Here is a 12,841-nt window from a genome sequence, read left to right on the forward strand (position 1 = left end):
CTAGGACCCTGGTCTTCTTGTTGGAGTTTAACCTTGATTAAGTCACTTGATACCTAAAAGAGTCTATTTTTCTCCAAGAGAGAAAAGAAAAAAGATAGTCATTTTGGTATGCTTGCACCCAGAGACTTGATTATCTGGTGACAATGGCAGGGCTCTTCTCTATAGTCCAAGCCACTCACAAGGTCCCTCCCAAGCCCTGCTTCCCATGTTCCTATGGACAGTGGGGTGACGCCTCAGGAATGTGTGTTTGGATCCCTCAGCTGGATATAAAAACTATATTCTCTAGTCATTATCTTAACGTTTTCTGTTTTAACACCTCCATTCCATCCTGCATAGGCCACATCCCTAAATGCCAGTTGTAGGAGGAAGAGTGACACAGCATTCCTCAGAAGCCGGGGCAGAGAGGGCTCTGTGCATGCTTATGTGCCACCATGTCTCCCTTTGGCTTATTCCTTCCCAGAGACAGTCATTCTGCTCATCAACACAGTCCTCGGGGGGAATCACAGAATCGACAGTATGCCTACAGTATCCTCACGAGCAACAGTGAAGGACAGATTGCTTTTTTTGACCAGTGCTTCAGACCTTCACTTTCAACCCCAAGCTAAGCATTCTAGGCCACATCCTGTGGGTGCCAATGAGGAGCTGAGTGTACTCAGAATGTCTACTCAGAGCCTCAAACTAATTTTAAAACCATCCTGACTCGGCGGTATTAAGGTTTTTCTTTTTTCCATTTGCTCCCAGACTAGCCAAGACCAACATTATAAATTGCTAATTCTGAACTGAATGGCACGGCTAGCAGTTTAGGCAAAGACAAGGAGGGAAAAAAATATATATAGGCTACATCCTGAAAAAGTTAAGACACAAGGACTTGAGACACAATTTAACTTGACTCTGCCTTGGACGCAGGATGGCCCATGTTGAGCAGAGGGAAAATGTGCTGGGGCCCCACGTCAGCTGGCTTTGACCTCCCCCACTGCCGTCTTCACATACCTGCTTTCCTCCCAGTCTTTGGGCTTCTTGGTTTCATTTGGTTTTATGCAACGAATGTAGTGAGGTGTACATTTCATCAGGGTGTTCACAAGGTCATTGGCTTGTTTCTAGAAAGGAAGAATAACATGAGTTAGAAACAGGGGACTTTCTCTACAGCAGACCAACTGTCAAAAAGAGACCTGTGAAACTCCAGTGTGGGAAGGCAGAACTAGAAATTCATCTTCAGGACAATTTGTTCGTTAGGCTTAATCAGGTCTGCTACTCTTTCTTAAAGCTCTACTGACTTTTATGATGATTTTAACCCTCATAAATGGATTTGAAATTAGATTTTTGAAAAGAACTAGGACTTTTTTATATAATAAAATAAAACGAAACCCCCCAAAACCCAGGAAATCTTCACATACAATTCATTTCATGAGGAACAAGGAAGCATGCCAGCTGTTAACAAATTAAGTTAATTTCATATTGATTTAGGGTCTTTGCAAATACATTGTTCTCATAAACTTTTGGGGGGGGGTCACAAATAATTTGCAAGGATGAGTCATCAAAATTCCCTGCATCCTCCTTCCTGGTAATCCAACAGTGAAGAATATTCTTATCAAAATGATGGAAATTCCTAAAGGGTGGGAGATCCATAAAAATCTCAGAATTTGTAAACCTTTTCTATGCCATTTCATTCCCCTCCTTCCTCAGCAGGTCCACTTACAAACCTGCAGACTCCGAGCCCTTTCAGTGTGGCAGGTAACGTACTCCTTCAAATAGTCAATATAATATCATCTCTCAACCTGTGCATTGGATACCCAAAGTGGAACTGGGTTCAAGCAGAAAAGGCCATATAAATAAAGTCGAAATTGCTTATGATGTATTTTAAATCATGAGTATCTCAAATGTAGTTTGAAAAAACGGGAGCAGAAGCCACATCAGCATTCCCACCACCATGCTGCTGAGCATCCTGTGGGTCCAAGGATGGGGCACAGAGGCAAACTCTCCTTCCAAGCAAATCACGAAGAGAGAAAACCTCTAAAGGAAAATAGAAAAAAGGATCTGCAAAGCCAGAAAACCCTTACAAAGTCCGCAGAAGGGAGCTGCCTGCGGTAGATAGCTCTCTCTCAATTAGGGCTTTTCTGTTTCCGTGGGTTTGGGAAATCTGAAACCCTTGAGAAAAACTCCTGGGTATATTCAAAGCAAGATGTTCACTGGTGAACTAAGTCCGCTGTTGAGATGTGCAGAATATACCATTCTTTGCAATGCTTGGAATCGAGGGTCAAGTAGCAGAGGCTGTAGGACCAAAGCAAAACCTATGAGGAGACAGTAAATCGACGCTTATCTTTTTTGTTGATGGAGATTGTACTTGAGAACAAATCTGATGATCTTTACAACACATACGGTGAAGCTGGGGAAGTATTGCTTACAACGAAGCTTTTTTTAAGTCCCCAAACTCTTTAATTTTTATTTTTTCATTTTAATTAAAACCTTTTAATTCCCAAGAATAACCTGGCAGTCTCTTTAGTCCTAAGTATTTAACACCACACCTTCTTCTGACCTTAGCAGAAGAAAACACAGGGGTCAGTAAACACAGGGTAAGACATAGCTCTGTGTAGCTCAAAACAGTAACGGGTACCATTTACTGAACATGCATCACGGGCTAGACACATGGATTTTCTCATTTATGCCTCACAATTCTATGAGTAGCTACTGTTAGTATTATTCACCTTTCTTAGACAAGAAAACAGGTCCTTAAAGAAATAAAAGTATTGCTCAAGATCACACAAGCAGTAAGCAACAGAGGTGAGGCTTGCACCCAAGTCCATGAGCAACCAAGTCTGTTTCTTAACCGCAATGCTATCTTGCCTTCCTAAGGAAGAGATGGGATAATTTAGTGTGAGGCAAAGAGAATTAACTGGATGAGCTAGGTTTAGATAGAAGCCTTTAGGTTGTGAGCTAACTAACTTCAGCAAACAGGAATGCATCGTAACCATCAAAATTATCCTAAATTTCGCTATGAGTCAACTTTAGATGCCCCCTGAGGTGGTTGGGAAGCAGCACCTGGATTTATCCTGACTCCAGACAAAAAGAGTCCATGAGTTAGAACAGAAAGCTACCAAAAGTACTTGCCCAACAGGGGTGGGGGTTAAAATATGCAGACAGACAGGACAGTAAGAAAAGGCTTAGGGTGAGAGCTCTTCCTTCTAACCTCAACACAGATTCTTAGCAAGCCTGAGTTGGGGTCCGGCTCTGCTATTTGCAATCTACATGATAAATCACTAAATTTCTCTGGGCCTCAGTTTACCCATCTGTAAACTAAGTAAGACGAACTAGAAGCCCTCAACTATCTTAATCTAAAGGTTGGAACAGTTGTTAAATGTCAACCAGTCCAATCTCCACATGGTGCTCGCATCTCCTGTCATATCCCCTCCTCTAGAGGTCCAGGCTCTTAGATAAAGCTGCAGTCCAGTCCACTCTGCCAGCTCTGAGCTTGATTCCATTTCCCTATAGCATTAATCTTTGGCTGTAACTTCAAAACTGGTCCCTGGGGGCCAGCCCGGTGGTGCAGTGGTTAAGTTCACACGTTCTGTGTCTCAGCAGCCTGGGGTCCACCAGTTGGGATCCCGGGTGCGGACATGGCACCGCTTGGCAACAGCCATGCTGTGGTAGGTATTCCACGTATAAAGTAGAGGAAGATGGGCATGGATGTTAGTTCAGGGCCAGTCTTCCTTAGCAAAATGAGGAGGATTGGCAGTAGTTAGCTCAGGGCTAATCGTCCTCACAAAAAAAAAAAAAAAAGAAACCAAAACTGGTCCCTTTCTTCTTACCACAACAATGTAGAATTTAGTGAAGCCTCAAAATCAAGTGCTGTTAAATATAGAAAGGATACTTTTATTTATAAACAAGATAACGGGACTTCTCATCAAACAAATATCCTGTTGATTAAATCCTATAGATCAGTTTTAAATTTTAAAGAATTAAAACACAATAAAATACCCAACCCTAAAACTACCTCGAACATAAATTTAATTTTTATTTAAGTTTCCAAGGAACTCAGGATCTCTTTAAACATTTACACCTCAAGAATATTGTTAAGATGATACTTAATATCTGCAAAATCCGGTGGATACGGAAGGTATAAGAGATTGGGCCATGGCCATGCATCTCTAAGAGGTGTCTTAGAGGGAATATATAACACAGGGAGAATTTCACTCCTGTGTGGAGGCACAGCATCAGACAGACAAGGTCACACAGTGCACCACGGAGGGTACCGTTGGGGGGTGAGAATAGGCACAGTAATGGTCCCCCGTAGATAAGCTGGCTTACTTCAGGTTGATCGCCCTATAGCAAGGACAGCAATCCTTGCCATCCTGAGCATTCGGAGTATACCCAGAAGATGGCAATTTTGAGTATTCAACTAGACAACAATGCAAAGAAGACAAAGGGGTCCAGTCTTCCAAGAAGAAAAATGCCCTTCCCTTGCCCTCCTTTTCATAGGGAATAAGCTCCAGTGAGAATCTAGACCACTTGAAAGTGAGTCACTGCAACCTTGATGATCTGGGCCCCTTAGATCTGAATGTGACAGTCTTGTGACTAGATTTTCCAGCCCAGAGCTAATCCTTATCCAGGACCTTGAAGTGAAGGCATGAGTCAGAAGCTTCGCACAGACGTTAACATGTGGGGCCTCACGAGAACTGCTTCTGCCCCCTGCCCTCAGCTCTGCTCCAGCGAACTCAATCCAGAGGCTGCCCCAGGACTGCTAAATTTCTCTAGTTCTCTGACATGATTGTCCCCAATCCCAGAGGACTACCCTCCGGCTCCAGGTCCAGCTTGCATCTGACTTCCTCCACGAAACGCGAAGGCTCCTCTTGACTGGAATCTTCTCACTGCTGTGAGGTTTCAATGATCATTTCCTTTATTCCAGCGGTGTTCCTGCCCTAGGGGCTGAGGAGGCAGGCTTCCATATGTGACACACTCCAAGAAGAAAGAGCCAGCAGATAGAACAGACAGAAACAACTGTGTGTCTGTGAGGCTGGGGTTACCCAGGAGAGCACTGTGAGAAGGACAAGTAGGATTCGGCCACACAGAGCCAGTGAGGGGGAATGGACAGTCTTGGTGGGGGGCCAGCATATGCAGACATGTGTCCACTAAAGATCAAGCAGAGAGGAATACAGGTGTACAGGGAGGGGGCTGAAGGAGCAGAACGTAGTAGGAGATCATATACATTCTGGGTTTATTGTGTTTCAGGTAGTGTGCTAAATGCCTTAGACGGATTATTGAATTTAATCATCATAGCACCCCCTTGAGATAGGGCCTAAGATCTCCATCTTACATGAAAAGCAAAAGAGGCACTGAGAGTTTGGGGAGCTTGCTGGCAGTCACACAGCTGGTAAAACCCAGAGCTGGGATTTGAACAAGGGCCATAGAATCCCAGAACCCTACTGTTAATCACTTGATGATCCCATTGATTATCAAATTGGGGTGGAATTTAACTCATATGATTTCTTTAAAACATCTTTTAACTGGTACATTCTTAAAAAATAGTTTAGTGACTATTTCTCACAGAGTTACACAATTAAGTATGTTTGACACAACCTCTCAATTCAGAGCATAATTAGGGACAATGAATTTTGTCATGCAGTGGATCAGACAACATAGGGCACTACCCACGAGGGGCTCCCAAGAAACATTATAAGAATTCCTTCTGAGACACCACGGGGTCGGATGTGCCTGTAATTCACAGAAAGGAGGGGCCTGCAAGATCCAGTAAGGACGGTGCATAAATTGCTACTACAAGACCCAGCAGAATTTCAGGTACACCAAGTCCCATTAATTGGCAAGTTCAAGGGTTTGGGCTGGAAAATGGTCATCAAAATCCAAAATGTGACTCTCAATCATAAAAGTTCTCTGATAGTTTAATGCAAATTCTTCCCGATTCAGTTTGAAGCCATTTCCTCTTAGAAAGTAACTGATTATCACCTGCTGGCTGTTAAGGGGTGAGGTACCTAATATCCATTTGGGGTTTCAGTACAGCCAAGTCAGATTCAGCTCGCATCCTGTACCCTTATTTCAAGGAGCGACATTACTTCTGGGCATCTTCTATAACCTATCCGCTACATCTCACTGACCCCATCCTGGCCCAGGGGTGCACTTTCTGACTCCTAGAAAACCCTGCCTCTTAGAGGAATCTATAAACTTCCCAAAATAGAACATACCTTTATTTTGCTTCCGGCAGTAGTTGGGCGCCCTTTCTTGTCAGCTTGCAAATTCTCCGGAAATAAAGACTTTATAAAAGGTCTGGAAAAGGAGAAAGGGAATGGATTAGCAATCAGTAAGTAGGCTGGAGGCGGAAAGCCTGCTTCCGTGGACAATGGAGAGGAGGGGTGACCAGACACACACAACCTGGACTACAGAAAGCCACCTGACTCCAAGCACAAGCCATCAAGATGTGTCCTGGGGAAATAAACAACAGACAACAGAAACATAGAGAAAGAATTTTAAGATATAAGCATCTCAGAGTCTAAGCATGAAAAATAAATTTTAAAATTCTGTCTTTAGAACTTCCCCCATAGGATATCACAGGGTGGAGGGGTCAGTATGGGCTTGCTGGGTTAAGTAAGATAGCCCAGAGCTCAGGGACTCGTATGAATTATTTTGCTCTAAAGCAGTGTTTCTCAACCTTGGCGCTACCGATATTTGGGATTTAGGGTTGGATAACTCTTTGCTGGGGGCAAGGGAGGCTGTCCTACACATTGTAAGATATTTCCTAGCACCAGTGGCCTTTGCCCACTAGAAGCCACTAGCACTGTCCCCGCTCTGCCACCACTGCAAAAACCTTCAACAAATTGTGCTTCTGAGTATGAGTAATTTTAAGTGGAGCAGTAGTAACTCACAAATGCTTTGCTGAATATATTTTGCATCGTAGTTCTAATTGAGCTGCATTTGTTCACAAGCCTGCCTCACCAGGACACAGGGCAGGGACAATGTCTTAGTCACCTCGGTGCCTCTGGTGTCTGGAACATAGCCTGGTACACAATAGGTGCTCAATAAACATATGCTGACTATTTGACTAAAGTGATCCACGTCAATTAGCAAGCTGACGCTCAAATTCATTTCCTCCTAAATGGCTTTCTGAGCATCTTGAATTTTCCAGGAAGTCTCTCCAGTAATCTACTTTTAACTTGACCAGGCACAGTTATAGATTTTTGTAGCAAATGTGTAGAATAAACAACCGACCATGTCTACAGGATAGGAATTTACATGGAAGCATCAATAGCTCTCGAACTTGGCAGTAAATTTAATAAGTTTTTGAAAAGTTTCTGAAAGCATGTCTGCGCCTGACTGTCATAAAACCCACAAGCCAGGACTTGTGGCTTACCTGCCCTTTTAAGAGAAGAACAAATAGATTTTATGTGTTTGGAATGAAAAGAAATCCAGAATCTCAAAAATTGGTGGTGTGAGGGGCTGGCCCCATGGCTGAGTCGTTAAGTTCGCGCGCGCCGCTCCAGGCAGCCCAGTGTTTCGTTGGTTCGAATCCTGGGTGCGGACATGGCACTACTCATCAGACCACGCTGAGGCAGCGTCCCACATGCCACAACTAGAAGGACCCACAACGAAGAATATACAACTGTGTACTGGGGGGCTTTGGGGAGAAAAAGGAAAAAATAAAATCTTTAAAAAAAAAAAAATAGGCGGTGTGAGTACAAGGAAGTGCGGGCATGGGGAGATGAGGGCCGGGGAGGGGAGGGGGAAAAGGGCTGGGAGGGAGGGGGAAGGGGGTTAAATGGAGCACAACAGCTTCTGCCACGGCCTGAAAAGGAAACTCAGTTTTGCTTTCCTTGCATTTAGGCCTTACTCAGAAAATGATCAGGCTTGCAGCTGTTGATTAGCGAAGTTAACCTTGATATTATGACAGTTTAAGTAACAGAGACTAAAACGGCAGCTATTACTTGGAGGCAGCTCGAAAAATTGTAAAATCTGGACAACTATGCAATATTATACTTGCCTGGCATGTAGAGGCCTGATCATGTAAATTACATGTCACATCCCTTACCCAGGATCTCGGGCCTGTTTGCAGGGGAGAGGGAAGGAAAGGACGTAGCAGAGCTGGTCCTGAGAGCTCCAGTGCCCGCAAGGGGGAGGCCCTCCTGCTTCTACCCCAATAGTTCAGACAGGGTCTTGGGAGTTAAAATGGATCTCTGAGGCAATCCCTTTCGAGGTGCCCCTCCCAGAGTTCTTGAACCATTTCCCACGTGCTTCAGGGACTCAGGTTAACTTGAGTCTTGCTAAGCCATCAGTCTTTTTAAAAACTGAGTGACCAAGGAGAATTATTGGGATAATAATGTTCCAAGGGCAAAGCATCATAGAAGTAGACTGCCCCACTCTTAGATGGGTCCCTGAAGAGCATGCAGATAGCACTTGGAATTTGGGGTCAGGAGGTGTTAGGGGTGCATGGGAGAGACTGAGACTGGGAAAACAAAAGCTATTTTGAGAAACCAAATTGTCCAATGATAACCCGGACCTGAAAGCTCAAAGGAACAAAATGCTGACCACTCAAATGCCACAAGTTTTTTTTAATATTGAAAATCTGATCAAACCAATATCCCATGTCAGATAAGGCAAACACACTTACAGCTCACTGCTCTGCATCAGCTCGATCAGATCCATAAAAAGCACATCACGGTTCCTTTCACAAAAGCCATCCATGTCGTAAGATACCTGGCCAAGAATCAAAAGAAACCTAATTTTATCCTTTAAGTATTTCACTGAACAAAAAATCCAAGTTGGCATGGCTAGCCTCACCACAATGTGTATATTTCCAGATGTAGCATTTGGGATTTCATCAAGCACTGTCACATTAAGGCTGTGCATGTTTCACTGACCTTGTTAACTGATTTAGTTGTTGATGGCCTGTGGATACTGGTGAATGGTATCTAGTTGCTTACACAGCCCAGATGATCTATGACCAGGACTCCAGCCCTCAGGATCACATATCTCATCTTCAATGGATCCATAGGAATGTCTAAAAAATATACTTAATTCTTTCCCTAATTTTTAGCTAAGACGGAATAAAATAAAACTTCTGCTCCACGGTCCATTGCAATGGACTGTCATCTGAGGCTTTGCAATTTCTCCTACAAATGGTGTCAGAGCTGGATCAATCTGGCCAATAACTCACTCTCAGGGACCCTTGTTAACATGAGATTAGTTGAGATGAAAGATGAGACCAGTGGATTTCCACAGGACTGGGAAGTCCCCAAATATCATGACTTTAACTTATTTGTCTTTGTATCATCAGTACCCACACAAAGCCTCGTACCTCGTAGGCACCCAGTACTCACGCATTTTATGAGAACAAACACCAAAAGTGAGCCCTCAGATCTTACTTATACTCTCAGTGGGCATGGGCAGGTAAGGAACGTAGGCTTGTGATTACAGCCAGAGGCAAGACAAAAATCCATTCCTTTGGCAGTTAATATATGCTTATTCATGCTTATATTCATGATTCATGTTTATATTATATAAAGGGTGATTCCTGCTGAGAAAAATATGCAGTAGTGTATAGTATCTTTTGTTTTGCCTCTCCAAATATTTCATACATCCCATGTTGTTGAATGAATGTTGAATGAATAAAATACAGTGAGGGAGATGAAAGCATATGGATGTTGTTATCAGCTGCCTCATGAGAAAACAGATTACAGAGCTGAAGGCTTAAAACAGGTAGACTTGATTCAAGGATCACTTCTCCTTTCCTGTTGGACCCCTGCTCTTGGCCATACCTTCCCAGCGTAATGGTGAATAATGAAGCCTTGGTTCCAGCTGTTGAAGTGCTCATGATTCCCGATCTGCATCTGAAGCTTCTGGAGCAGCGTCTGATCCGCCCCCTCACCCACCGCGTGCATGGTGGCACACACGTCATCCAGGATGCTCATGATCCCAGGAGGGTTCTGATGGGACCAAGAAGGCAAAGCCCCGATTCAGTGACTGTTCTAAAATACACAATGCTTATCGGGTCTTTTCTTAAGCAAGGAAACAGCTCCCTAGACTTAAGATAGCATCTTGAAAGTCAGTCTTTCCCTTTGAGCAAGAATGCAATTAATAATCCCAAATGGGAGTTACCACTTAGAGCGAACGATGGAGGAAAGTTCACTTTCCAAAAAAAATTGTTTAACTCCCTGAAGTTCTATTCAAAGTCATACACAGATCATTATCTGCTCACTCCTATTCGTACTAAGTTGATTTTAAAAACCCAAAAGAAAAACAAAAACGTTTGCCTCTGCCTCTAATTCATTTCTTAATGTTCGCTTTCAGCCTGTCACCTCTACAGGCATGGTTCCTTCAGCTGCACAGTGGACACATTCTATCAGTATTACATTTTTTTGCATAGCACTCTTTTATAAACAATCCTCACTTCTTACATAATCTTCATAATCATTATTTAATAGCTATATTTCCCTGATCTGATATGCTATAGTTTATTTAATGACTGAATTGTCTATAGGTGTTTTGACTATTTCCACTTTGGGACTTTTGTAAAAAAATAAAACAAAACAGTACTGTGGAGATCTCTGCCTTCATCCCTTTTATTTCCTTTTAAACAATTTCTAAGGCTACAGTCCTAGAAGTTGTATAAATGGTCCAGAAGGCAGGGCCAATTTTGTCTCTCCATACACTATGCCATCAAGGTGACAGTTATCTTCTCTTAGAATTCAGTAACACTTCCACTTGTAAATTGACATTTTCCTCATATATGTAGGTCCATATTTACTGCAAGAAGAAAACCCTACTGCCCTATTTTCACACATACACATAGACACAAAATTAACGTTAATTCCTAAAATCCTTTGCAAATCAGAGTAGTCATCTCACCTATTCTAAAACAATGACAGAGAACAAAAACTCACTTAACATAACCTGTGAGCAGTGAAGAGATGCCACACTGATACTCACCACTTTGTTCTCTATGAGGTCACACACGATTTTGTTATTAAAGTACTCAATGGGTGTCCACTTGATTCCCTCTTGAACGTATTCTTCCTGCAGGACAGAAAGCAGGAATTCACATTATCACCCAGCAAAGACTGGCTGGAGCTCTGCACAGATGGATACCAAAGGTACATAAATCGCCAGGAAAGAAAAACCTCAATGTTCTTCAACAAAAACTTGGAACTTTAATTCTTTTTTCTAAGAGGGATGGGAAAGGAACATTACATGCTGGGTAATTTCTATGTTTAGTTTGAACCATAGGAAATTGCTACCATCCAATCGTTTTTGACATACAAAAATGGCAATTTAATATGGCTTAACTTATAGGTCCATTACAAAATAATCTCTTTGCATTTAACATCGGACATGAATATAGATTAGCATCTGGGCACTTAAGGGGAATGTTTCTCACTGAGGCCAGTTGCTCATTTAACTTGGTGAACACCACCACAGTCTCTCGGTTCTCCTCGCTCCTCACCAGTCTTGTTTTGTTAGCTTCCTTTGCTGACTCTTTCTTCTTTCCAGATGGTTATATGATGGAGTGTCTCAGGGCTCATTCTTCCAGCCTCCCTATTTTTTCAACCTTCCTTCTCTAGGTGATTTCAATGAATCCCATGGCTTTAAATAACACCTATCAGGTATGGACACCTGAATTTATTTCTCTAGTCTAGACCTCCCCACTGAGTTCCAGACTCACAGGTATTTCACATACTGGAATCTCCACCTGGATGTATAATAGGCCCCTCAAACGTAACATGTTCAGCAGAGTTCTGAGTCTACATTCCCTCAGCGTCTACAACCAACTGCTCTCTAATCTTCCCCTTGAGTAAACAGTCTCACCATTGGCCCTGTTATTCAAGCTACAAAGGTAGGAATCACCGTTCACTCCTTTTTCCTTCTTAGCTTATTGCTAATTATTTCGAGCAAGTCATGCTGACTCACTTTCTAAAATATACACTGACTCGGACCACCTATCACTGTATCCCCATCACTGTCTGCATTCCCATTTCTCCCCCAGTCTCCTGCAGAAGGCTCCTAACTGGCTTTTAAACTTCCGCTCTCATTTGCCTTCTCCTGCCTCACCCCATGCTCTAAGTCTACAGAGCCAGAGTGACGTTTTTCAAAAACAAAACACAAATCAGGTTGTGATACGCTCTGCTAAAAATTTTCCAGTGGTTTCCCATCATACTTACTATAAAATTGGGTCTTCGCCAAGCCCTGCAAAGTTCCTATGTGACCTAGCTGCTGCCTACCTCCTCCCTTCTCAGTTCCTCCCACACTCTCCCTTGGTTGTTTGCTCCAGCTCCTCTGAGGTGGTAGAAGCCTTAGAATGCCCGCGCAGAGGTTTATGTGAAAACCATTGGTCACTGCTATTTCCTAAGCAGAGGCACGAACACTTCCGTGACGAAACGTCCCCAAAACAACATTTGATATCTGTAGTGGGTTGAACAGCGTCCCCCGAAATGTCACGTCCACCTAGAACCTCAAAATGTGAGGTTTAGAAATAGGATCTTTGTAGATATAACTAGTTAAACATCTCGCAAATGAAATCATCCTCGATTTAGAGAGATCCTAAATCCAATGATTGGTGTCTTTACAAGAAAAAGGAGAGGGGGATTTGGATACAGAGAGAAAAAGGCGATGTGAAGACAGAGGCAGAGACTGCAGTGATGCTGCCACAAGACAAGGAATGTCAGGAGCCACCAGAAGCTGGAAGGGGCAAGGAAGGATTCTGCCCTAGAGCCTTCAGGAGTGTGGCCCTAGTGACACTTTGATTTCAGATTCTGGCCTCCTGAACTGTGAGAAGAAATTTCTGATGTTCTAAGCTATCCAGTTTGTGACGCTTTGTTACAGCAACCATAGAAATCGACAAACAGTA

The 12,841-nt window shown here is 43.0% G+C and overlaps 1 protein-coding gene across 2 annotated transcripts in view; it reads right to left on the reverse strand.

The window, feature by feature from the left end:
- The window catches only part of MYO1E (myosin IE), a 191,979-nt gene that overhangs the window by 50,385 nt on the left and 128,753 nt on the right, over positions 1-12,841 (reverse strand). For both annotated transcript variants that reach the window (XM_046655362.1, XM_046655363.1), the window contains 5 exons: positions 10,927-11,013; positions 9,756-9,923; positions 8,609-8,694; positions 6,192-6,273; positions 991-1,097 (listed from right to left, as the gene is read on the reverse strand). In XM_046655362.1, the coding sequence (XP_046511318.1) occupies positions 991-1,097; positions 6,192-6,273; positions 8,609-8,694; positions 9,756-9,923; positions 10,927-11,013 (530 nt within the window). The remainder of the gene's footprint in view (positions 1-990; positions 1,098-6,191; positions 6,274-8,608; positions 8,695-9,755; positions 9,924-10,926; positions 11,014-12,841) is intronic.

The sequence above is a fragment of the Equus quagga genome, chromosome 2, assembly GCF_021613505.1.
Source record: "Equus quagga isolate Etosha38 chromosome 2, UCLA_HA_Equagga_1.0, whole genome shotgun sequence".
Classification (NCBI taxonomy): Eukaryota; Metazoa; Chordata; class Mammalia; order Perissodactyla; family Equidae; genus Equus; species Equus quagga.